Source organism: Diuraphis noxia, unplaced genomic scaffold (assembly GCF_037042655.1).
Source record: "Diuraphis noxia isolate RWA-SAM2 unplaced genomic scaffold, SU_Dnox_SAM2 contig0001, whole genome shotgun sequence".
Taxonomy (NCBI): domain Eukaryota; kingdom Metazoa; phylum Arthropoda; class Insecta; order Hemiptera; family Aphididae; genus Diuraphis; species Diuraphis noxia.
The window spans coordinates 81,371,005-81,396,590 of record NW_028301711.1 but is presented as its reverse complement, the minus strand read 5'-3'; the positions used below and the strand labels follow the sequence as shown (position 1 = coordinate 81,396,590).

The window sequence follows — 25,586 nt, the reverse complement described above, 5'->3', positions numbered from 1 at the left end:
TCTTTCATAATCATTATTTAAAAGTCTTTTGGATAAGACATAACGTGAAGGAGGTGTGTAACTTGGCCTTAGAGCCTTAAAAAAATTAATCCAATGAGTGTTTTCTACAATTGAAAATGGTACAGTAGAAGAAAATATAGCTCTTGCCATTTACTCATCCAGACGCAACTAAAATAATTTCAAATTTCTAACATTATTTCATACATTAAATTTATAAATTAGATATTGTCATATTTATATAAGAAATACATTGTATTCCCACAAATTAATTTAATTATTTGATTTTAAATATAATATAATTCCTATCATAAAAATAACAAATTTGAAGTACTTTTATCTATATAATATTATGTTTTAAGTCACAAATAGTATTATTGTAATAGTATTAATAATAGTAGTGTGTAATGAGAACTTATCAAATTATATTTCCATTTAAAATGTATAATATGATTTTTTACAGATATAAATACAAAAAATAATTAACTATTTTACCTTTTCTTCATTGCTCATAGTATCAACAAAGTTCAATACACTTTGTTGGCAAGACACTTTTGAGTTTTTGGTTTCAACTTCAGGTGGTGTCGAATTGGTCAAATTACTGCAGCTATTTTCCTCATTAGGTTTTTCAACATAAGTACCTAATAAATATAAAAAAGATAATATTTTAAGAATAGTTCAAAAGGTTTTTATAAATTATTTATTATTAGGTATGTGAAACTGATGAGCTACTTACGTGAATACTTTGATGAAAAGTTTCCAATATATGTTTTGGTACTTTTGTACATTCTTTTTTAATATGTAGAGCCATTCTCGTAACATTTTCCTTGTAACTTTTTTCACAATATTTACACAAATACTTGTCACCATGTTTAATATAGCATTTGGTTTTTATCATTTTTGGTTTCATTTTTTAAGTAGGTACTTATTAGTTATTTTGAAATAATTTTCATAAAATATAATATAACTTACATTTACGTCGTTAATCTTTAAGTTCATACGTTTAACATTTATGATAATCGTAATCAGGAACATAAAATAGTAATTAATAATATTATAATAATCATAATTAGTAATAAATGATAACAAATAACACCGATAACCGTCAGCTAATTTTAAAACTTGGAAATAAACAACGATAAAATGTATCATGCTTATTTGCGCAATCGCGCATGTTATTAATACACAGGGTACCTAGTACAAACTACTACACTGTCAATGTTTACTTTTTAAATAAATCTAAATATAGTCATAAACTCATATGGATAATAAACTAAAATACAGAAATACCAACTAAATAAGCGTATTCCAATTGTAAAAACATTTAAAATAAGGGGTCACTCAATTTTTTTCAATGGTAAAAAAAAATTACCGGGTAAAAAAAAGCTCGGTAAAATTTACGTAAATTTACTTTTACCCGTAAATTTTACCGGGTAAATTTACCGAGCTCACATCACTATTCACGATCCTCTTATATCATTAAAATTAACGGACAAGTTTCACAATTTAGAAGAAGATATAAAAACATATATAACAGAAAAAGCAATAAAATGTTCAAACTGCAATGGAACAAAAACAACACTAAGGACTTTGGGAGAACATTTATTTATTGAAGTTGACTATTTTTCCGGTGAAATGTCCTATCAACTTCAAGAATTTCCAGATTACATAAACATTAACAAAGACAGGTATTATAAATTAAATTTGAAAGTATACATAAATAAATAACATAATAAATATTGCTGTACAATTTAAATTAACAATAAAACGTAATTTAATATGTTATATAGATATGGAATTATTGGTGTAGTTGGATATGGAAATGATCACTATCTCGTATTTCATACATTAAAAGAAACAGCAAATGGGAAGTCCACAACGACTTACAAGCAAAGATAGTATGGACCACATCAAAAAAATTAATTCAACCACATTTATTAATGTATGTTAAAATGTAAAAAAAAAATTAACATTAATTTGTATAAATTTAAATATTAATTATTTTTTTTAAGTCCCATAAGAATTAATTATAATATTAATTTTATTACTTTTATGAATAATTTTTACTTATTTAACTAAACATTTTTATTAATTTTTTCTAAATTTTTATTAATTATAATTAAGTGTTATATTTGTTATGAATTAAAAAGATAACCTAATTTTATTCATAATTATTGTATGAGTACAATAAATTAATTTAATTTTTTTTTTTAAGAATTCTAAATCTGTACCATGATTCATTTTTTATTATTATTAATATTAATATTCAATTTTGTACATTCATTCAATTGTTATTAATTTAAGATTTCCTATTTAATCATTATTATTATTGATGTGGGGGAGTTGGGAGGACTGAATGAAGTTAACCCCTCATGTAATTTTTTTTTATCTCGACTTTGCACTTGGTTTGCAAATTCTAAAAACCAATTAGCAATTATCGGCTAACCCCCCGCCCCCTCCACGGGAAAATTGGTTTTGCGGGGAATGTATTGAGTTGCAAATTATAAAACCGTTGTTGCAAATTGTTGCAAATCAACCGGAATATTTGGGTACCGGTTTCGAACCGGTACGACAATTTGGGGGGGGGGGGGGGCTAACCCCCCCACGGGAAAATTGGTTTTGCGGGGAATGTATTGAGTTGCAAATTATAAAACCGTTGTTGCAAATTGTTGCAAATCAACCGGAATATTTGGGTACCGGTTTCGAACCGGTACGACAATTTGGGGGGCTACGTGAAGTTGGCCCCCCCATCAAACAAAAATTAATTGTGCTGAAAGTATTGAGTTGCAAATTATGAAACTAATGTGGCAAATTGTTGCAAATAAGTTGCAAATTTTTTACATATGTTTGGTATATATTCGATAACATGGGGGGGCCAACTTCACGCACGTATGCGGTTGCGATAGATATCAACCAACCTCAGATAACACTTTTTCTGTGTCGGTGGCGGTGGCAGAGAAACATTGGGATTCCCGTGTAGATATTTAGATGTATTATAAAAATAGAAACTAAATATTTTTAACTAGTGTTATAATAACATTATTTTTTTTAAATCAACACCAATGGACAGTTGACTTAGGAAGTAGTAATGTGACTTAAAACAACATTATACAATTGTTGTCAAAGCTATACCTAGTGATAGCTGGAATAAGTACATGTTGTAGTTCAATTAATTAATTTAGTTTCGAATTAAGTTTTTATTATAGTTTAAATTACCATTTTTTGCTATAGTTAACATTTATCGTTGAATATACAATTAAATAGTGTTAAAATAAGAATAAAATATCTATAAGTCAACATTTTCACCCTCTACATTGATATTGGTGTTAAATCAAATCCAATATTTCTATGTGTGTACGCAAATTCGTAAAAATTTGAACTATGTTATGATTTTACACAACAAAATAAAATAACGTACGCAAAATAATTAAATAAAAATTATATTTTATTAGTTACTACGGCTAATAACAATGTTTCGGTTCAGACGTAATTATAAGACTGACTGGCCTCCCGTATAGTGTATTATGCGACGACGCTCCGTGTCACAATCAAAATCCTATGTCAGCGGATTCCACGGTCTCGCCGTCGTACAACACACTATTCCTGATGGTCTTAAAAATATCATGTAGAATAATATTATATTGTAATATTATTCATATTTATAATAATATGATTCAGGGGTTCGTAACAACTATAAACAATTTAAAAAAAAAAATTGTAGCTAATAATTTTTGATTTTTTTTTAACTATAATAAGAACAACTCATAAGGAACTTTGTATTAGTTTTTCAAGTTTTATTGGTTAACCAAATTTTTTTTTATCAACAGTTCAAAAAAACATACTTTTCTGTCACTTTTTTTTGTTTTTCTCGATATTTTTGAATTTTGATTAACTGTTGGAAAATATTTACTTTTAACCTCTATAATGCAAATCTGGGCACTAACTAGTTGAATTTAATGTGTAAAATAGTCTAATCTAACACGATAGAAAAAAATTAACTATAATTATTGTTACAATTTTATTATATTATGTAGTTTTTTTTATTTTGTTTCGCCTTTCATTTTCTAATAACCAACAAGTGATATACCTAGGTATTAATTTTCAAGAAATTGAAATTATTACTTACTTAATTACAACGTTTTGACCAAATTACTATGTGTTTAATTCAATTTTTTAGTTTTATTTCAATCAATAATTGAAGTTAGATAACTTATTATTTACATTTTAACAAAAAAGTTTTTTAATTTATAAAAAAAATTAACTTCTACTCTAACTTTAGTTTCTATTTTCACCAAACTAACTTATATTCTAACTTAGTTAACTTTTTTATTAAAGTAACTTAACTTCAACTAGTTGAAAAAAAATGACTAACTTGCCCAGCTTTGCTATAATATGCATCAAGGATATACACTTTGCCATCCGCAACCACCCACGAAGTTTGAAATTGAAGCATTATTTCGATAAGTTATGCTATACACAGATACTAAAAAAAAACACATTATTGTAAAATTAATACATTCATAATTTCGTTCAGAATTTAAAAAATCATCAATGGGTGACTTACAATAATTTTTTTTTAGTTTTGTTCCTAGTTTTTAGTTTATACTCTTATTATGCCAAAAATACAGATTGTATTAACTGTACAAAACATATAGGACATAGGTAATACTTACATATTTAATTAAATATAAATTTAAAACATTTAATTATAATTTTAGAAACTAAATAAGTTTTATTTATAATTAGCACAATGGCACTTCATCGATCCAAAACTAGTGAGGTATGGAATCATTTTACAGAAATCGAATATCAGAAGGCAAAGTGCGGATATTGCAGTATTATCCTCAGCACTGCAGGAGGATCTTTAAGTAACCTTAAACGACACATGAAGTCAAAACATTATACGATTCCATTAAATACAAATCAAAGGAATGCAAAAGAGGTTTGTGCAATTGTGTTAAAAAATATATTTTATAAAGTATTTTTGTAATTGTAGAAAAACTATATTTTTTTAGATATTGTTACCCAATTATACCCGGATCCGAATCTACTCTAGGTCCATCTACATCGTCTGAATCGACTCAAGGTCCATCTACATCATCTGAATTGACTCAAGGTCCATCCATATCTGATACTGCTGGACCATCAGGAACATCTCGTCGTCGCATAAATGGACAGTCCACATTATCTAGTTATTTCAGCAACACAAAGCCACTAAATGTCAATCATCAAAAAAGAGTAGATCAACAACTGATTAAAATGATTGTTAAAGGGTAAATATAATAATTTGCTATAATAATAATATGAAATTTATATACACTAAAAAGTCAGTATATTTTTATTAAATAAAAATGGTAAAATTATGTTTTTTTTTATAGATATTATCCATTTGATATAGTAGAGGATCAAGAGTTTCAAAACCTTTTGAAGATGTTGAATGGTGATTATAAGCTACCTTCAAGAAAAACCGTATCCAACAGCATGATACCTCTGCTATATCATCAGACACATGAGAAAGTGCAAGATTTCATGACCAACTGTTTTACGGTGTGTCTGACAACAGATGGATGGACGTCAATTAAAAATGAGAGTTTTATGAGAGTTACTGCTCACTTTATTGACGAAAATGTATCACTTCAGTCAGTATGTCTTGGGTGTGAGAAATTTGATGATAGGCATACATATCAAAATTTGGCTTTATTTAAAAAAAATACTATTCAAAAGTGGAGTATTCAGAACAAAGTAGCTGCAGTTGTAAGTGATAATGCTCCTAATATAGTAGGAGCCATTAGAGAATGCAATTTTCGGCATGTACCTTGTTTTGCTCATTGTGTAAATTTAGTTGTCCAACAAGGTCTCAAAGACATTAATAACATTAAAAAAAAAGTCAAATCCATAGTGGAATATTTCAAACGAAGTTCACATGCACAGTCTAAACTCCTGGCAATGCAACAACAAATGGGCTTGTCGCCATTAAAATTAAAACATGATATGTTTAAACGTATAATAGAAATTAAAGATGCTGTTGTTTCTACTTTAGCTATTCTTCAATGTGATGTGGAACAATTGACTGTGGCAGAATGGTAAATTGTTGAATGTTCAGCAAATATTTTACAAATATTTGCAGAAGTCACAAAAGAAATAAGCAGCGAACGATATGTTAGCATGTCCAAAATTCTTATCTTCATACGAGCAATGATTGACACAATGGTTAGTTTTCAAAGTAATACAGCATTACCACATGAAGCTTATGAATTGGTCAATACATTGTTGGGAGAATTGCAGTCTAGATTTTCAGGCTATGAAGAAAATGAAATTTTGACACAAGCAGCTCTTCTTGATCCGAGGTTTAAGAAGATGGCATTTGACGGATATAGCCAAAGAAAATTGGAACTAGCAATTGACCAGTTGTCAAGTTGAAAAGTCTGTCAAGTGACTTTGCCTGGTACGGATAATCCAACTGCATCAACCAGCTTTGTAAATGCATCTTCTAACTTCTTCTTCATCATCTTCATTGATATGGAAAAGGTTTGATCAACAATATGAAGCTAATCAAACTTCACCCACAGCAGGGATTATCGAATTGGATAGGTACTTACAGGAGCCACTTATAAGCAGATGTGAAGATACCTTAAAATGGTGGACTGAGCATAAATTAATGTATCCACGTTTGTATGTAATGGTAAGAAAACGGTTATGTGTAACAGCTACTTCAGTTCCATGCGAGAGACTGTTCAGCAAAGCAGGCATGGTCATAACTGAAAAAAGATCACGAATGCTAGCCTCCAAGTCTTCACAAGGGAACGAATGCAGTTTAGCTCCCAAGCGATTTTTTGGAATTTTTTTTTTTCAAATTGTGTGTTTTTGCATGTTTAATTTGATGGTACTTTCAAAAAAAGCCGGTCGAACTTATTTTGGAAGTTATGGCCAAAAAACTTCAAAATGCTTAACTTTTTCAAAAAACGTGTTTTTGAATGGAAAATACAAAAAATTTAAGTTTTTAGAATTTTTTTTTTTTAGATACGTTTGTGTTTATATGCTTAATATTTTGGTGGAATCAGAATTTTCCTATCGTACTTACTTTTTATGTTATTGTCAATAAACCACATAAAACTGAATTATAAATTTATTTCAAACATTTGCATATTTGTGAAACTCAAAATTAATTTTTTTGACTTTTTTTTTTATTCGATGAATAATAACATATATAAGTTTTTGGTGAAATCAGAACTAACTTATATTTTTTGGTTTGGAAGATATAGATTAAAATAATAAGCAATAAAAAATCAAAATGTACAGATTTAGATAATATTATATATTATATTATATCAGTATCGTCGTCATCAGAAACGTCGATCCCCTCGTTGTTATATTTATGTGGATTGTATAAATTGCCGGCTAAACGAAAAAATTCAATTACAGGGTCTAGATTTAATAAACGGCATTTTTTAAGAAACATAAATTTGGCCATGTAGCCGCCATAGAAATGTTTTTTCCTCGAGTATTGCGACAGCGAAGCTTTCGCATGTCTCCACATTCCTTCGACTGTGTTGGTGTGGGCGCCTGTAATTGGGTCTTTAAAGTTCACTGAATGGTTCACTTTAAAATGTTTGAAACCTTCATCATTCAAACAGTCGTAACTCTGGAATATATTTAATATAAACGAAACGTGAAACCGAAAAATAGATTGAAAGTACCTATATACCGTAAAACCGGGTGAATAGAAACACTTTTCAACTTCAAAAGCTAATAACTTTGGAATGGAAATAACAAAACAGCATATTAATACCTTAAAATTTGGGTCTTTAAACACACAATACAATCATTAAAAATTAAAAGAACTAAATTTCAAAATTGATTTTATATATATTTTTAAGTATGCTGTTTCTATTCATACTCATGTATGGGTGAATAGAAACAAATATATAAATGTAATATGATTTGTTATTCACCCTGTTTGATTGTGAATAGAAACAGTTTTTGAAGTTTTAAAAAAAAAAAAACAATGTTTTTACAATACAAATTATATTTTTTTTTTTTTTTTTACATAACATAACAAAACAAAATAATTATTTACTTTTTAAATATTATAACAAATTATATTTTTCTCTTATAAATATTCAAATAATAAGCCAAGCAGTCTTTTCGTTGCCTTATACAAATTTATAATAACTAGTCTTTTAGTTCATACTTACATAAAATTAACAGTAAAATACCTGCAATTATTAAATCCTCTTCCTGTTTTGTGAGTGAAGTTTGTCCGCCTTGTTTTTTCATATGTGGATTCTTTACATGTCTGTATATAACAGAATGGTGAATACCATATACTTTTGCAGCCTCTCGGTACATTTTTTTTTGCTTAATACACATAACAGCATTTGCTAGATCACATTTATTTGGAACTTTATAACGGTTGCTCCGAGGTTCTGGATTGTATTGATTGGGCATGTTTCTATTCACCCTAAAATTAAAAAATCTAAGTTCAACAATTTATTATAAATTGTATAATAGTTATAACGAGTTTATACTTACGTTACATTAATTTACACAAGTATGTTTGTCCGTGTAAAATAGATTGAGTGGATTTAAAAATTGTTTTGATACTATTCAGTGATAACGAATTTGCGCTTCATTTTTGGAGCCAAAATATTCTTATCAAAATAAATATTTTAAAGATAATAATTTTGGTTTGGAGGTAAAAGTAAATACTGTATACCGTTTGTTAACAACATTACCAATTATTTCATGGAAGAAAAATCCACATAAATAAAAATCATATCAAGATACCAATTATTAAAAGTTATTACCAAAAAGTGTTTCTATTCACCCGGTTTTACGGTACATACTTTCCAACAATCGCTTATTATTTGTGTTCCAGGCAGCACCCACTCTTTAATTACAGCTAGCAATGTTTCCTTATCCCGCTTTTCGACAGGAATTAGAAAACATGCTCCATTGTCTCTTTGTATACCACCAAATATCCACTGACCCTCAACTGCATGTCCTCTATGATATTTGCGTTTTCCAAATTTGGACTCATCGATCTCAACCGTTTTACCTACTCCTCCTAATTGTTATATTAAAATACTATTCAGATACAGCATACTATTAGATTTTAAACTTTATAACTACCTACCAATTTTTTCATGATGTATTATCATGCCATCGAAAACCACTTCACGGTGAAAATACGCCCAGTCCACGACGGTATGTTGAGCAATCCCTAACTCCTCGGAAAGGAACAATAGTGATACTCTTTTCGTCCATAAATACGTAAAACTAACAATCTTGTACAAGGATAAGTGGGACTTGTGGAAAAATGTATCTTTCCTTATAGATTGATAAACATCACATTTTACCTTTGGAAAATACTGTTTATTAATTGAAATTGATTTTTTAGGAGGCCAAAAGTAATTTAAAAAAAAAAAAACACCCCCGATGGGGGGGGGGGGGCATGGGTAAATTTATAGAACGATTACAATGTCAAACTATTGGGAACTGAAAAACTGAATTTTCAAATAATAAAGTTTAAGCATTTACTTTTTTTTTCGACTTGAATTTGTGTAATATTCTCGACATCTCCATACATATCCGTCCAAACAATTTGCTTTCAAACATAATTTAAGATAATGCCCATGATCACATTGTAGTGCATTGTTTTTGGCAATTAGTGTCCAAGACTGCAATTTTTCAAGTACTTCTATAGAAACTGGCCCTTGACGTTTTCGCTCAAAAAGCTCGTAAATATCAATAAAATCGTGAGGCATGTTTATAACAGTTCCTAAAAACTTTTGTAGACAAGACACAACTCTGAAAATTAAATTCGACGCAAGATCGCAACTACGACAACGACTACGCAAAAACTCGATAATGTAGGTATTATAAGTAATCTTTAATCGTGGTCTTTTATTATTATTATTATTATTATTATTATTATATCAACATAAACATCATTATAGTAATGTGATATTATAAATAATATAAACATTAATTATACTGATATTAGTCAGTTAGAACCTAAAGATATTTTAATATTAATGAGGAAATAATATTATATAGTACAAATGGATAAGATTATTATAATGTGGAAATAATAGTATGTAATAAAAATGGGTATTGGACGAAAGTAATTACGAAGAGGGTCCATTTCTACGGCCCCCCCCGATTTGGAATTTTTGAATTCTGTTTTGACAGATCGTTTGTGCATCGTTTGTGCACGAATGTGCACGAAGTCCCGTCGTTTGTGCACAAATACAGGGGGGATTATCCCTAAATCAAATTCGGGGGGCCGTAGAAACGGCAGCCCCCCCCGATTTGGAATTTTTCAATTCTGTTTGGGCAGATCGTTTGTGCATCGTTTGTGCACGAATGTGCACCAAGTCCGGTCGTTTGTGCACAAATACAGGGGGGATTATCCCTAAATCAAATTCGGGGGGCCGTAGAAACGGCAGCCCACCCGATTTGGAATTTTTTAATTCTGTTTGGGCAGATCGTTTGTGCATCGTTTGTGCACGAATGTGCACCAAGTCTGGTCGTTTGTGCACAATTATTCCCGGAGATATCACAAAAACAAAATCGGGGGGCCGTAGAAACGGCAGTCCCCCGATTTGAAATTTTTGAATTCTGTTTGGGCAGATCGTTTGTGCATCGTTTGTGCACGAAGTCCGGTCGTTTGTGCACAATTATTCCCGGAGATATCACAAAAACAAAATCCGGGGGGGGCATAGAAACGGCAGCCCCCTGATTTAAAATTTTGAAATTCTGTTTGGACAGATCGTTTGTGCATCGTTTGTGCATGAATGTGCACGAAGTCCCGTCGTTTGTGCACAAATACAGGGGGGATTATCCCTAAATCAAATTCGGGGGGGCATAGAAACGGTATCCCCCTGATTTGGGATTTCGAAATTCTGTTTGGGCAAAGTTTTAATGAAAATGTCAATTATGTTTGGCTCGACAAAAATATATACAAACAACAAAATCTAATCGAACAAAATATTACCATGGATGAAACATACAAAATTTGTTCATATATAGATTGCAACTTATGGAACATTGTAAAATAACGATTTTGTATAATTGGTCATTTGTGATTTTGTGAGGTCACAGTTAACACCTAGTGTCATAGTGTTGTTTAGTTTGTGTGCTACAGTAAGTGTGTATAAGTACATTGAAGATTTATGGATGGATTTTCTATGGTTTTCTATTAGTGAATTTGAAGAAGTATCAAGTAAGTATCTTTTGAATTAATAATTCATTCAAATGAATATCTAAGTGTATATATTATTATATATAATTTAATTATTGTGATATCTTATTTGTATAACGACACTACTGAATAAAATAACAGTTTTATATGGACTGTATAGTAGGATCATTCACTGTTCACTTAGAATAACTACAGAAATGTTAATAAAAGAAATGATTTTTTTTTACTTCAGTGGTAAAAACTTTATACTAGATATAAATTTTGAATGAATTTAATAGTTTTTCTTGGTGTTTAAAAATATTTGTAAAGCATTTAAAAAAATGATTACTCATAGGCATATTATGGATTAAACCAAAAAAAAAAAATCATTTTATTTAGCATACGCTTCTTTTTAACAAATTTAAATATATAATATACCTAAGGATATTGTTAGGTGATTTACAGTTTAAAGTACCTTATTGTAATCCAGACTTATTTTTAGCATGATTCCGGGACAGAATTTTTTTGGTGGCAGTTGCGGTTACTTATTATTTTTTATACACTGACAAATTGATAATAATAATGCTGTAATTAAATTGTAGGGTCAAAATTCGGAATATTTAATTGAGTTTTGTTTAGAACTTTAGAAGTAATACAAAAATTACCGGTATTAAATTAATTTCACCCAACTATATAATATATACAACGGTCAGAATGATAGAGCGATTTAATTTCAAAATTTAAAATTTTTTCTATTTGCCTTTTTGTTGGATTCTTCTCCGATACACAAACAGTGATAAATGGTTTTATTCCACTCTTTCATGAATACACGAACCACATTTTCCTATGATTTTTACAGTTTCATTATCTTTTAATAATTTTATGAGCATATTGTCTACAGCTTGTTCGACTGATAAGAACGTTATATTATTTGCCATTAATTCATAGTTTATTTTATACAAAATACAAATTATTCATATTATTATACTAGTATATTAAATTATAAGATAAATATTGATATTTTTTTACTCAAAAATAATTAGAATGAACAATTTAATTTTAGTGCGGGCCGCACTAAAGCTACTAAAGTGCCGCATACGGCCCGCAGGCCGCGTAGTGAGGACCGCTGGTTGATACCATATTACCATACATATTATATAGTTGGGTGAAATTAATTTAATACCGGTAATTTTTGTATTACTTCTAAAGTTCTAAACAAAACTGAATTAAATATTCCGAATTTTGACCCTACAATTTAATTACAGCATTATTATTATCAATTTGTCAGTGTATAAAAAATAATAAGTAACCGCAACTGCCACCAAAAAAATTCTGTCCCGGAATCATGCTAAAAATAAGTCTGGATTACAATAAGGTACTTTAAACTGTAAATCACCTAACAATATCCTTAGGTATATTATATATTTAAATTTGTTAAAAAGAAGCGTATGCTAAATAAAATGATTTTTTTTTTTTGGTTTAATCCATAATATGCCTATGAGTAATCATTTTTTTAAATGCTTTACAAATATTTTTAAACACCAAGAAAAACTATTAAATTCATTCAAAATTTATATCTAGTATAAAGTTTTTACCACTGAAGTAAAAAAAAATCATTTCTTTTATTAACATTTCTGTAGTTATTCTAAGTGAACAGTGAATGATCCTACTATACAGTCCATATAAAACTGTTATTTTATTCAGTAGTGTCGTTATACAAATAAGATATCACAATAATTAAATTATATATAATAATATATACACTTAGATATTCATTTGAATGAATTATTAATTCAAAAGATACTTACTTGATACTTCTTCAAATTCACTAATAGAAAACCATAGAAAATCCATCCATAAATCTTCAATGTACTTATACATACTTACTGTAGCACACAAACTAAACAACACTATGACACTAGGTGTTAACTGTGACCTCACAAAATCACAAATGACCAATTATACAAAATCGTTATTTTACAATGTTCCATAAGTTGCAATCTATATATGAACAAATTTTGTATGTTTCATCCATGGTAATATTTTGTTCGATTAGATTTTGTTGTTTGTATATATTTTTGTCGAGCCAAACATAATTGACATTTTCATTAAAACTTTGCCCAAACAGAATTTCGAAATCCCAAATCAGGGGGCTACCGTTTCTATGCCCCCCCCCGAATTTGATTTAAGGATAATCCCCCCTGTATTTGTGCACAAACGACGGGACTTCGTGCACATTCATGCACAAACGATGCACAAACGATCTGTCCAAACAGAATTTCAAAATTTTAAATCAGGGGGCTGCCGTTTCTATGCCCCCCCCCGGATTTTGTTTTTGTGATATCTCCGGGAATAATTGTGCACAAACGACCGGACTTCGTGCACAAACGATGCACAAACGATCTGCCCAAACAGAATTCAAAAATTCCAAATCGGGGGACTGCCGTTTCTACGGCCCCCCGATTTTGTTTTTGTGATATCTCTGGGAATAATTGTGCACAAACGACCAGACTTGGTGCACATTCGTGCACAAACGATGCACAAACGATCTGCCCAAACAGAATTAAAAAATTCCAAATCGGGGGGGCTGCCGTTTCTACGGCCCCCCGAATTTGATTTAGGGATAATCCCCCCTGTATTTGTGCACAAACGACCGGACTTGGTGCACATTCGTGCACAAACGATGCACAAACGATCTGCCCAAACAGAATTGAAAAATTCCAAATCGGGGGGGCTGCCGTTTCTACGGCCCCCCGAATTTGATTTAGGGATAATCCCCCCTGTATTTGTGCACAAACGACGGGACTTCGTGCACATTCGTGCACAAACGATGCACAAACGATCTGTCAAAACAGAATTCAAAAATTCCAAATCGGGGGGGCCGTAGAAATGTACCCTTACGAAGAGTGCCTTTGGCGACGAGTGTATTTAGAATTGAAGAAAGAAGTGTGATTAGTGGACTGATATTACCAGTGTGGCGGTACCTTACTTAGTTATACAGCACACATATGAACATACGATGAATCGTTGGATGTTCGATGAAAGTTTATATGTTTGTCATTGTGGATTACGTGTTTCAATACGTGACAAACCAAATGCTTTTTTGGAAAATAGTACAACACAATTTGTTGTATGCCAAAAAAATTACACTGACCCCTCAAGATGTCGATACTTTAAATACATGGCAGAAGATTACCACTTATGTGACTGTCGTACACAGGCGTCATTGCGTGTCGCCAAATCAGGTAAACATATAGGTAAACCATATTATATTATACGTGTGCAAAATCATATTCCTACCCGAATAGATGCAGATATTTTATGTTGTATCAAATTGAATATTGAATATTATATTTTATGAATAAAATACATATTACCTGTACATTTTGATTTTTTATTGCTTATTATTTTAATCTATATCTTCCAAACCAAAAAATATAAGTTAGTTCTGATTTCATCAAAAACTTATATATGTTATTACTCATCGAATAAAAAAAAAAGTCAAAAAAATTAATTTTGAGTTTCACAAATATGCAAATGTTTGAAATAAATTTATAATTCAGTTTTATGTGGTTTATTGACAATAACATAAAAAGTAAGTACGATAGGAAAATTCTGATTCCACCAAAATATTAAGCATATAAACACAAACGTATCTAAAAAAAAAAAATTCTAAAAACTTAAATTTTTTGTATTTTCAATTCAAAAACACGTTTTTTGAAAAAGTTAAGCATTTTGAAGTTTTTTGACCATAACTTCCAAAATAAATTCGACCGGCTTTTTTTGAAAGTACCATCAAATTAAGCATGCAAAAACACACATTTTGAAAAAAAAAATTCCAAAAAATCGCTTGGGAGCTAAACTGCATTTATGCCCTTCACAAGTATTATTTTTAAATCAAAACCTATAAAAATGTACATATTACTTATCACTTTTAAAGGTTGTAGGATTTTTGTAGTTTTTATAGTATTGACCACAGTTATTCTGTTATAGTTTTATTGTATATATTTAACATTTTAATTTATTTATGTACCTATTAACAACATAGATATCCTGTTACAATTGTTTTAATTATATTTTATATTTTTTATATTTTATTTTTGTTTTATAGTTGTTAGTTGTCATTTAGTGTTTATATTTTGTTTCTATCTATATTGGACAATTTTATTAGAATTTAATCATTTTTTTATGTATATAAAATGTTTAATATAAATGTTTTTTTTAACAAGGGCTTAGTTATTATTTTATTTTTCATATAAGTATGCAATAGTTTTTTATAATATGTAATCATTATTTTGTAATTTTGGTTTTATTTAAAATATGATTTACACAATCTTACAATCTTAAGTACCTATTATTAGTAATAACTTATGGTTTATGGATAAGTAGTAAGATCAATTGCGGTGGTTTGCTTCACAGTTTAATTTAATTAACACATTATTACATTATGCTTTTGTTTTTTTTCTTGGGATGCCTTTACATATACCTACTTAACACTTTTAAGAACAAAATGTATTTAATAAATAATGATAGTTGATATCTATAAAAATAATATTGAATACTTACATAGGAGTGTGTGCATCATAAGACATAAGTCATACATGTATAACGAGACATAAGTAGGTACATAACTAGGCTTAGGGACTTGTAGCTCTAAAAAATACCTAAATATGCATGCAAATATGCACCAAAAAATGACCAAATATGCTCTAAAATATGCACCTAAAAATAACCGTATACCTATGTATTAAGATATGGCCCCCAAAAAAATAGGTATAACAAATATGTGATAAAATTAAATATTTATTTTATTAGAATTTATATTATATAAGAATATTATTACTTGAATTGAAAATGATATAATAAATTGAATTTTTATAAGATAATTGGTTTAAATTTTAGTGTTCTTCCGTGTCTTCCGATCCTAAAGTAAAAATAAAATAATGTTTAAATATTTAAATGTTTTAATTCTTATTATTTTATTAATTTCTTTACCTTGAAAATTGCACTGCACAATAAGATATTTCCTGAAGTTTTCAAACGTGAATCTACGACGATTACTTGATAGTAAATTTTTATAGACGGAAAAACTTCTTTCAACATCTACAGACGACATTGGAGCATACATAAAATAAACCAGATCATTACTTGTCAAGTCTTCAGGCAATCCTTCCATATCTTCAACTTCACCGCTTTAAATTTTTGAAATTTTTAATAAAGATTAGTGACCAGGATTTTTTTTCTAAAACGTCATTTAACTTCTTTACGACTGCTTTGCCTTTTGTACATTTTAAGTCAACAATTTTATTTTTCGCATCTTCGACCGTTTTTAATGAATAGGATAATTTTATTCCTTTCTTTTCCAAAAATGTTATAGATTTGGGTAAAAATCCGAAATTCGATTTAATAAATGCCAAGTTACACTGTAGGTTATTCTTTTCCAAATACTTTTTGGCTGTCTTAATTGAAGCGGCGTCATCGCTGTCGAATGTTTTTATAACTAAATGAATGTTCTCCAAATTTTCGCAATAGTATATGGTAGCATTTATCCAAGTTCCCCATCTTGTTAGTATGGGTTCAGGCGGTAAAGGAATCTCGTTTTTTGTCATATTTAAAAATGTTTTTATACGTAAGGGAGATTTTCGAAATACTTTTTTCACTGAAGATACTACCTTATCTACTTCCGAAAATTCGTCACGAACTTTTTCAGCGAGCCTGTGAAATGCATGTACAAGGCAGGTAATATGAATAACTTTTGAATAAAGTGTTTGTATAGCTTTACCCGCCTTAATCATATAAGGGGCTGCATCGCTCACAAACAATAATACATTGTCATGTTCAACTCCTTCAGGCCACAATATCCCCATAGCTTTATCAAATAATTTGAATATTGTTGAATGGTTAGTTTTGTCAAGTTCCTCGGAATGCAATAAAAATATTTGACCGGCGTTATCAATCTCTAGTGTTCCAATAATAACATTTGCTACAAAACGCCCAGAGGCGTCCGTAGTCTCGTCAATTGAAACCCAGATTCGTTTTCCGTTGACAATCGCCCTAATTTTTAAAATAGTCTCTTGGTAAATATCGTCAAAGTAACCTTTACGAAGTGTTGTTTCACTAGGTATATCTTCATTCGTGTATTTTTCTAAAAACCATTTAAATTCGTTGTTTGATAATTTATTGAGGGGAATATTTGACGAAAGCAAAGCCTTGCATAAATCTTTGTTAAAATTATTCTTTTTGCCCAGGTTAGTGTTTAAAACAAACTGCTGGTTTACCTTATTTATTTTATTTTCTTCCCGTTTAACTGCTCTATTATGCTTGTCAGTCCTTAGATGCTGGACGACATTGAAACGTTTGTCACTTCCAACTTTTATTTCGCAAAATTTACAAAACAAAACACTACCGTTAGACGAAAATGTGTCTTTAAATTCTGAAACATAACTTTGTAACTTTGACGACTTTTGTACTTTCGGCATTTCAACAATTATTTAAAGGTTTTATATTTTGCGTATAAAAATCTACACTAGTGAAAAGCACGCGACAGGCGAAACAACGACGGATAATAATCGACTAAACTGAAATAATAACTATTATCGACTATCGGTCGATGTCGAGCGGGCGATACAGTTTTATAGGATTATTTAAGATTATATTTACACAAAAATTATAACGAGATATGAATGGTAGATTTTCGGAATAAAAGAAGATAACCAATTCATAATATTATATTACGGCTCCACGTGGAGCCTCACTGATTACTTTCTTCACATTAGCCAATAAAATAATAATATTATGTTCTAAAGGAACCTTTTCGTTACCGACTTGCGGTCCAGTGCGATACAAAAATGTGCCGCTCCCGTCGTCGCCCGGTTCAACTCGTGCCGCAGTCAACATGTTAACTATCTATAGTTTTCAATTTGAAATTTAAAAAAATTGCCAAAATATGCAAAATAAGCATAAAAATGTTAAAATAAGCACTTTCCTGCAAAATTTATCAGATATGCAAAAATATGCACATTCAAATTTTAGATCCGATATCGTGGCACCGAGAAATAAATTTATTTCGCACTCTGCTATATTTAACAATAATTAAACAAAGTATGCAAATGCTATAAGTCTATATAATATGGTTATGTACATTAATTCACTAAATATGAACATTGAACAGTAGGTACTGGACACGCAACAATAGTAAAAAAAAAGTATCACCATTCGTTAGCATAATTCTAGTAGTGAACGTAATATCGGTATGGCGGTCTGAACGGTCTCGTTCAGCGAACTTCGGTGGCGAACACTGTGAACGTTTTATTAAGGTGTTGGAAACCGTTCTTCTGTGTACACTGTACAGTGTACAGTGTAGGTGAACGATGAACGACGTCGTTCATCTAAATGTGAACTAGTCCTAATCGTTCACTTTGGAGAATAGTTCAATTGAACTAGTCCGTTCACGAACGACACATCTCTACTGCAGAGAGCTTTGTTAATGATTCACGGCCGTCCCGCGTCTGTTATCATTTGGTCAAGAAATATTATCAGCGGTATAATAATTTAATAATTTATTATCTTTATCTATGAATATGATTAATATTTACTTTGTTGGTTAATCTCTTTGTGTTAGGTGCCTTTACACGTAGAATCTTTCCTTCACTCCTGGAACGTACGGGTTTGAGCGAGGACTTGACTGCGCGCAATACTCTGGCGCACAATCCTTGTCAAATTGCTGTAAAATTCTTTCCCGCGCGCTTTCCTTCTTTCCATTCGTCCTTTGCTTAAAAACGTTCGTCTAAAGTGTATTCCCGACGTTTTGAAAGCGTGAAAGCGTGGCGCGTGGAGTGTTCGAAATTCCAACAGTTTTGCAGTCGCGTGGAAGTTTTTTACTTTAAAAAAGCTAAATATTTTTTTTTCAAAATGATGAAAATTCGAGAAAACAATCGTATTCGTACTATTGCGTTTGTTGGATTGTTTTCAATAATGGATCAAAATCGATAAAAATTGAAACGAGTTCGCAGTGTGTGGGTGAAGGAATATCGGAGGCGTTTTGGTCATTTGCCATTAATATCGGAACTACGAGAAAATTACCCAGACGACTTTAAAAATTATTTACGGATGGATAGTGCATGTTTTGATATGTTATTAGTATTAGTTGGTCCAAAAATTTATAAAACCGATACAATAATGAGGAAATGTATAAGTGTAGAAGCAGTGGCGTGCTGAACAGCTATTTTTTGAGGCAATTGCCTCAGGGAAAATAGGGGTGGGTGGGTGGGTGGGTAAGTAGGTGGGTAAGTAGGTGTGCAACTGTGAACTGGGCACTAGTTTGATCGTACGTTTTAAATATCATATAAATTTATATAGTTTGTTAAAGTATCAATTGAGTACGAAAAACGTGTGTGGAGTACGTGTATAGTAACTCATTAGACTTAATAATTCATAATGATAATGCAATAAATAATAATAGTGTACCTATTAAACTGGTATTATTAGTTTTAATAGTTTTATTAAGCCCTAGAAGTATGTTATTAATCAGTACGTTTAAAATCAGTGCATTATAAATGTGTCAAAAGTTGTAAAAGTAGGTATAATAATAATATTATACATAAATCAATGATGATAAGTTAAATAAATTATAATAATGAATACTGTCATGCTATCATTGCTATCATAATTTCTGGGTTTCTTCATAATATTAATTGTGTTTTGTCGTTATGTGAATTGGGAGTTAAATATAAATTCAGAATAAGATAAGGGTTTATTAGGTTTATTATTATTATTATTTAATATTACTGGGGACCAATAATTGTCCGCGTATAAAATTATGACGGGGACCAATTGTCCGCATACGGCATTTTTATGCGGGGACCAATTGTCTGGGGACTGATTGACCGTTTACCGTGTGTAGTGTATGATCTTTTATATTATAAAGTGTTGCGATAATAATCTATTTTTAAAAATAGAAATAGGCTTACAATTTTTCCCCTACCAAATACCTGCCGACTACCAAGAGTCTATCAATATTATTTAATCATCATAACCCGTCGTCGTCGATGTTGTTGTCGTATACAACTTATTTGTTTTATTTTCTTGTCGTCAAAATATGTTTTTGTGTCTTGTGTCTTGTGACATTATGTTGAAAACTTCAATATTAAATTTAAAACAAAGTCCACTAATATTAATTGTTTATGTGGTAAAAAAAGATTAAATTTGAATGACACCAATTGGAGAAGACATTTAACTTCTTGTAGTATTGCCAAATTAAAAAAATCTAATGTTGTAAACGATGTGTCTAGTTTTTTTACTAAAAAACGCAAGATTTATGAAGAACAGGATTCTCCAAAAAAAGGTAACTGTAAATTATTAATTATGACATCTAAATTGCCTCAATTACTTATTTAGGTATATTAGATTATTATGTTTTTTTTTTTTAATAAAAAAGTTATTCTCTGATGCAAGAGACATTTTAAAGGACTTATGTCTTTTATCACCTGAAAGATTATTAACATTTTCTAAAGAAAAAAAGCCACTTCCAGTAGATTGTTTTAATTATATTTCTAATTGGGTAAAAGGTATTGATACAGCAAGTTTAAGATTAGAATATATTCAATTTAGTAGTAGTTTAAGTGAGTTACTAACTGGATTAAACTTGACTACTAAGTTACATGAGGATAATAATAAGTCCAATTACAGTGAGCTACTTAATGCAAACATTAGCAGTGATGACGATGATGAAGAAATTAATGACATTTCTTTTGGCGAAGGAACAGAAAATGTAATTAATATTGAGACCATTCTTCATGTACTTTCTAATTACACTTTAGTGGCTGCTTTTCCAAACTTATATCAAGCTTTTAAAGCACCAGCATCGTCTGCATCAGCTGAACGTTCTTTTTCAAAGGTAATACTTTCCCCAGATGACAAATTTTAGAATAAAATAAAAGAAACTTGAACTCTTTATTCACTTTTTTAGATATACGAGTATAATCTATAATATTATTATACAATATGTAATAACCAATTATGTACATAAATATAATATTAAATTATCTGTATAAATTTATTCATTCAGGTCAAATTGATGAAAACAAGACTGCGGTCCACAATGCAACAGGAAAGGTTAGAAAGCCTGATGTTGATAAGCTGCGAAAAATATATTTCCATTGATATAAATGAAGTCCTAAATATTTTTGGAAAATCATCTGATTTATTAAAGAAAGCTTTATTATTTAAATAAAATCATTTTTATAATCTTATATAATGGTTGATATTTTTTTAAATTAAGTATGTGTCCTATTTTGTATTATACCTTAAAACTTAATAATATTTATAATTTTTTATGAAAAAAATAAAAATAAAAATAGCGAAAAACCTGATCGTGGTAGGGACTAGGGTGGGTGGTCAAATTGTATAGTTTGCCTCAGGTCTGAAAAATGTTCTGCACGCCACTGTGTAGAAGAACGTCTCACAGCAACACTTAGGTAAATATATTTAGGATTTTAGCATTTAAGTCATTACTTGTAATTTATTTTAATAATAAAAAATTATAAATGTCAAGGTTTCTGGCAACTGGAAGATCTTTTGAGGACCTAAAATTCAGTTCAGGAATTTCTGCTCCATCATTAAGTGTACTAATTCCTGAAACATGCAAAGCCATTTTTGAAGTGCTGAAAGAAGAATATATGAAGGTAAAGTACCTATGGCTTATAATATTTGTAAATTATTATGTTATATATTTATATAATTACGGCTGTACGACTGAACTAACTAAAATATCATAGTATTATTACTTATTAGTATTATATCTAGTAATATCACCTAAATATAATACCTAATATCAAATACTCAACCATGCCCCATATAGGTTAGGTCAACTGTTATTTGTTAAGATGGCTTAGATTTATTTAATAACATCATAATTACAATAAAATTATTCAAACTTCACTTTATTTTAGAATATAATAAAATTACATAACAATAAATGTAGGTAATACATGATTTTTTAGATGGCTTAGGTTTATATTTAATAACATTATAATTTCAATAATATTATTCTAACTTCAGTTGACTTTACAATATAATTACAATTACAATAATTAGAATATAATTACATAACATTGAACATAGGTAATATATTATAGTTACTAGCACCTGTATTTTAGTGTGAAGTGTTAACAATATAATATCGTAGATAAATACATTTAATACATTTAAATCTGGGAATAATTAACAATATTATGTTGGCGACTACTGACTTGGTATATTATGAACGGTGTAACAATTGATAAATCATTAACTTCAACAAAAATTACAAAATGTACCTAACAGAAATGGTTTATTTTTAAATGTATAACATTGGTTGACCATATTATATTAAACCATTGATTTAAGTATATATTTATTATTTTTAAATACAATAACACATAGGTAGGCGCAGAAAAATGTCTTCGTCACAGGTTAGAATAGTTATTAGAAAACTTTACTTTGTGTTAAGTTAGGTTGACCTAGTCTTTTAGTGTTAACCAACTTATTCACATTTTTATTTTATGTTTAAACTTTTAAATGGAAGTTATAGATGGCTTTTTGAAGTTTCTGAACCTATACCTTCATAAAAGGTTTTTAAAATTGTAAGTTGATTGTTGTTTTCTATAAACGATGAATCATCTGTACATGATTCTGGAATTGAAGGTGGACCATGAGATGACATTTCTTCTACATGTGAATCTGGAGTTGAAGGTGGACCATGAGATGACATTTCTTCTGTATAGTATTGTGGTGTTGGGCGTGAAGGTGTGGCTGTATACTCCAATGGATATGTCCGAGTTACATTTTGATAGTGGTTAGAAGTTAGAGATGGTGCGGCATTATGTGTTGATGGGATAGAAAGCAAATGAGAAAAACATTTATTATCACATACATTTGTGTCATCTGTCAATGTATTAAGTAAGCCTCTACGTTAAATTGTATTTATTATCGATTCGGCATAAACCATTTGAATTGGATCCATTCTCCTAACTTTTTGGTCACAGTAATGCCGATTGCTTCACACTCACTAACATCAGTAACATTTTGAGTTTTTAAAGCAGCTGTACATACTTTCATAAATTCCAATTGTGTATCAGCCATTTTCATTTTTTTTTTAATTCCAGGACGAATTGGCGAAGCTGTTGCAAATATGCCACTCTAAACAACCATGAATTAATATTTAATTGAACAATTTAATTTTATAAACAAAATAATAACGTAATTTAGTTAAAATTATTCTACTTAATTTGCAAATAGGTACATATCAAACTAACAGACTATTAATCATTATTTAAATAATATGAAATTATCTTATAAATATTTCATCAACATAAAAATATATTTGTAGTTTTTCTGATATTTTTTAGTTTCCTACAACAACTGATGAATGGCTTCAAGTGGCTAAAGATTTTCAAGATAGATGGCAATTTGTTAATTGTGGAGGATCGATGGATGGCAAACACATACGTATTGTTCCACCACTAAAATCTGGATCAACATACTATAATTACAAAAATTTTAATAGTATTGTTTTAATGGCTTTAGTCAACTCTAACTATGAATTTATATATTTCGATGTTGGAAAAAATGGCAGATTATCTGATGGGGGTGTTTTTGAGTATACAGAATTTGGCAGAAAATTATTGGCTAAGAAATTAAACTTGCCAGATACTAATGCAACTGTGAATAATATGAACTATGTGTTTATTGGTGACAAGGCATTTTCTTTGGAAGAAAATTTTTTAAAACCGTATGCCCAGAAAGATTTAAATTCTGAAAAAAGGATTTTCAATTACAGATTGTCCAGAGCTCGTAATGTAGTTGAAAATGCATTTGGGATTATTTCTTCAAGGTTTCGTATTTTGCATACACCTATCAACATGCAGCCAAAAAATATATCTTATGTTATATTAGCGATATGTGTTTTACATAACTTTTTAAGAAGAAGATGCAATGCATACATTTCACCAACCACAGTTGATAGCGAGGATACGGATGGTTGTGAAAAACACCAAGGGGATTGGAGGAACAATGCAGTGGAATTAGTGGGTTTACAGCTAGTTAATTAGAGAACTGCTACTATAAGAGCAAAAATAAACAGAGATAATTATAAAGAATTCTCAATACTGAAGGAAGAGTTGAATGGCAAGATGCTATGATTATAGCTGGAAGAGCTTAGAATCTATAACTTAGTGTATTCATTGTTACTATTACTATTAATTAAATAATGAAATTTAAATATGAATAGAATATTACCGTGTTTTGTGGTTGGTCCTCACGTACAATTGAATTAATTGGTTCAGTGTTGTCAGTAATATCATTTGATTCATCATCATCAAGCATCGGTTCATTCATCACAGGACATTCATTTTCACCCAAATTTGAAATACTGTCCGTGGGTATTTCTTGGTCTTTAGTGAATAATAACAAATCATAATACCACAGTGTAGGTACATAAATATCATCTTTAGAAGAACCACTACGTTTGCTTTCCATCACTTTTTTCATTTTTTTTCTAAACCAAAATTATATTTAATGAATTATAATATTTAAATTTTAAGTGTTATTAATTATTAAAAACATATAATCGAATAATCACTATATCACAAACAGGCATATTATCCGAGGTATCGGTCTTCGACCATCGTGGTTATACTAAAATCACACAGCCGATTGCTGAACACTGCCCTACTATTATATGTAAATAAATAGTCACTCGAGTACTCGACTACTAATTTACTAAACAGCAGAGTGAGTCCCCAGCAGCGGAGCCGAGATCCTTCAAAATATCATCTTAGTTTTATTATATTTAAATTTGTTATTATTTATTATAAATACGGTAGCCGGTAAGTTGAATTAATATTATTATAAAATTACAACAAAATAACTAAAATCGTTTTTCTTGGTTATTTTATATATAATTTCGTTCAAATATGAACATAAAATAACTATAAAAAGACTGTGAGTTTATATTTTTTAGATTTTTAGGTTACAGAATAACCTACTTACGTGGTACCTTGTTTTTAATTTTCAATCCTAAACTATGAAAGTTAAAAATTTTAAAAATCAGAACTGAACTTGCTACAAGCCGGTTCGCGGTACCGACGGTCGACATCTCCAGGCGCGCTTATCGCGTGTCGGTGTCGACCGCCGTCGATTGGCGGTTGACAGAGAGAATAGACGCCGCGGATTTCCGCGCACAGGCCGTTTGAATTCAAACGGCTATTACGCGGGACCGCGTCATACTCCCCCCCCCCAAACCGCCAACGACGGCGGTGTGCCAGCCAGTATCGGTGGTGCGGTGGTGCGGGTGTTGGAGTGTGTTTGTGGTGGACACCTGGTCCGCGGGCACGTTTTCCGGCTGATTACAGCGGACGTGACCCGG

At 30.2% G+C, this 25,586-nt stretch overlaps 2 protein-coding genes, 1 long non-coding RNA gene and 1 pseudogene across 3 annotated transcripts; 1 reads left to right on the top strand and 3 right to left on the bottom strand.

Moving 5' to 3' along the window:
* The first annotated feature begins 4,747 nt into the window (after positions 1 to 4,747).
* On the top strand, positions 4,748 to 5,274 carry LOC149062023 (uncharacterized). The gene is made up of 3 exons (XM_089217375.1): positions 4,748 to 4,953; positions 5,013 to 5,053; positions 5,084 to 5,274. Exons 1-3 carry the CDS (start codon positions 4,748 to 4,750, stop codon positions 5,272 to 5,274), a joined length of 438 nt encoding a protein of 145 aa, XP_089073501.1.
* A 2,041-nt stretch (positions 5,275 to 7,315) lies between these two features.
* LOC149062021 (uncharacterized) lies at positions 7,316 to 9,890 on the bottom strand. The gene is made up of 4 exons (XM_089215179.1): positions 9,569 to 9,890; positions 9,134 to 9,385; positions 8,844 to 9,064; positions 7,316 to 7,639 (listed from the first exon to the last, which is right to left on the bottom strand). The coding sequence occupies exons 1-4, from the start codon at positions 9,762 to 9,764 to the stop codon at positions 7,316 to 7,318; spliced, it is 993 nt and encodes a 330-aa protein (XP_089071305.1). The 5' UTR covers positions 9,765 to 9,890.
* Positions 8,006 to 8,662, bottom strand: LOC149062022 (uncharacterized). Its single transcript, XR_016189744.1, has 2 exons — positions 8,530 to 8,662; positions 8,006 to 8,458 (listed from the first exon to the last, which is right to left on the bottom strand). It is a non-coding gene; the product is annotated as an uncharacterized LOC149062022 (long non-coding RNA).
* A 6,190-nt stretch (positions 9,891 to 16,080) lies between the features above and the next one.
* On the bottom strand, positions 16,081 to 17,661 carry LOC149062020 (uncharacterized; annotated as a pseudogene).
* Positions 17,662 to 25,586: the final 7,925 nt, after the last annotated feature.

What these genes read in the sequence shown, in the direction of transcription:
- LOC149062021 (XM_089215179.1), bottom strand. Translation starts at nt 9,764, where the DNA reads ATGCCTCACGATTTTATTGATATTTACGAGCTTTTTGAGCGAAAACGT. An exon ending in ATATGTATGGAGATGTCGAG is followed by an intron (nt 9,386 to 9,568) that starts AATATTACACAA and finishes CTAAAAAATCAA; the next exon opens with TTTCAATTAATAAACAGTAT. An exon ending in AATACATCATGAAAAAATTG is followed by an intron (nt 9,065 to 9,133) that starts GTAGGTAGTTAT and finishes TATAACAATTAG; the next exon opens with GAGGAGTAGGTAAAACGGTT.
- LOC149062023 (XM_089217375.1), top strand. Translation starts at nt 4,748, where the DNA reads ATGGCACTTCATCGATCCAAAACTAGTGAGGTATGGAATCATTTTACA. An exon ending in AAAGAGGTTTGTGCAATTGT is followed by an intron (nt 4,954 to 5,012) that starts GTTAAAAAATAT and finishes ATATTTTTTTAG; the next exon opens with ATATTGTTACCCAATTATAC. An exon ending in CGGATCCGAATCTACTCTAG is followed by an intron (nt 5,054 to 5,083) that starts GTCCATCTACAT and finishes AATCGACTCAAG; the next exon opens with GTCCATCTACATCATCTGAA.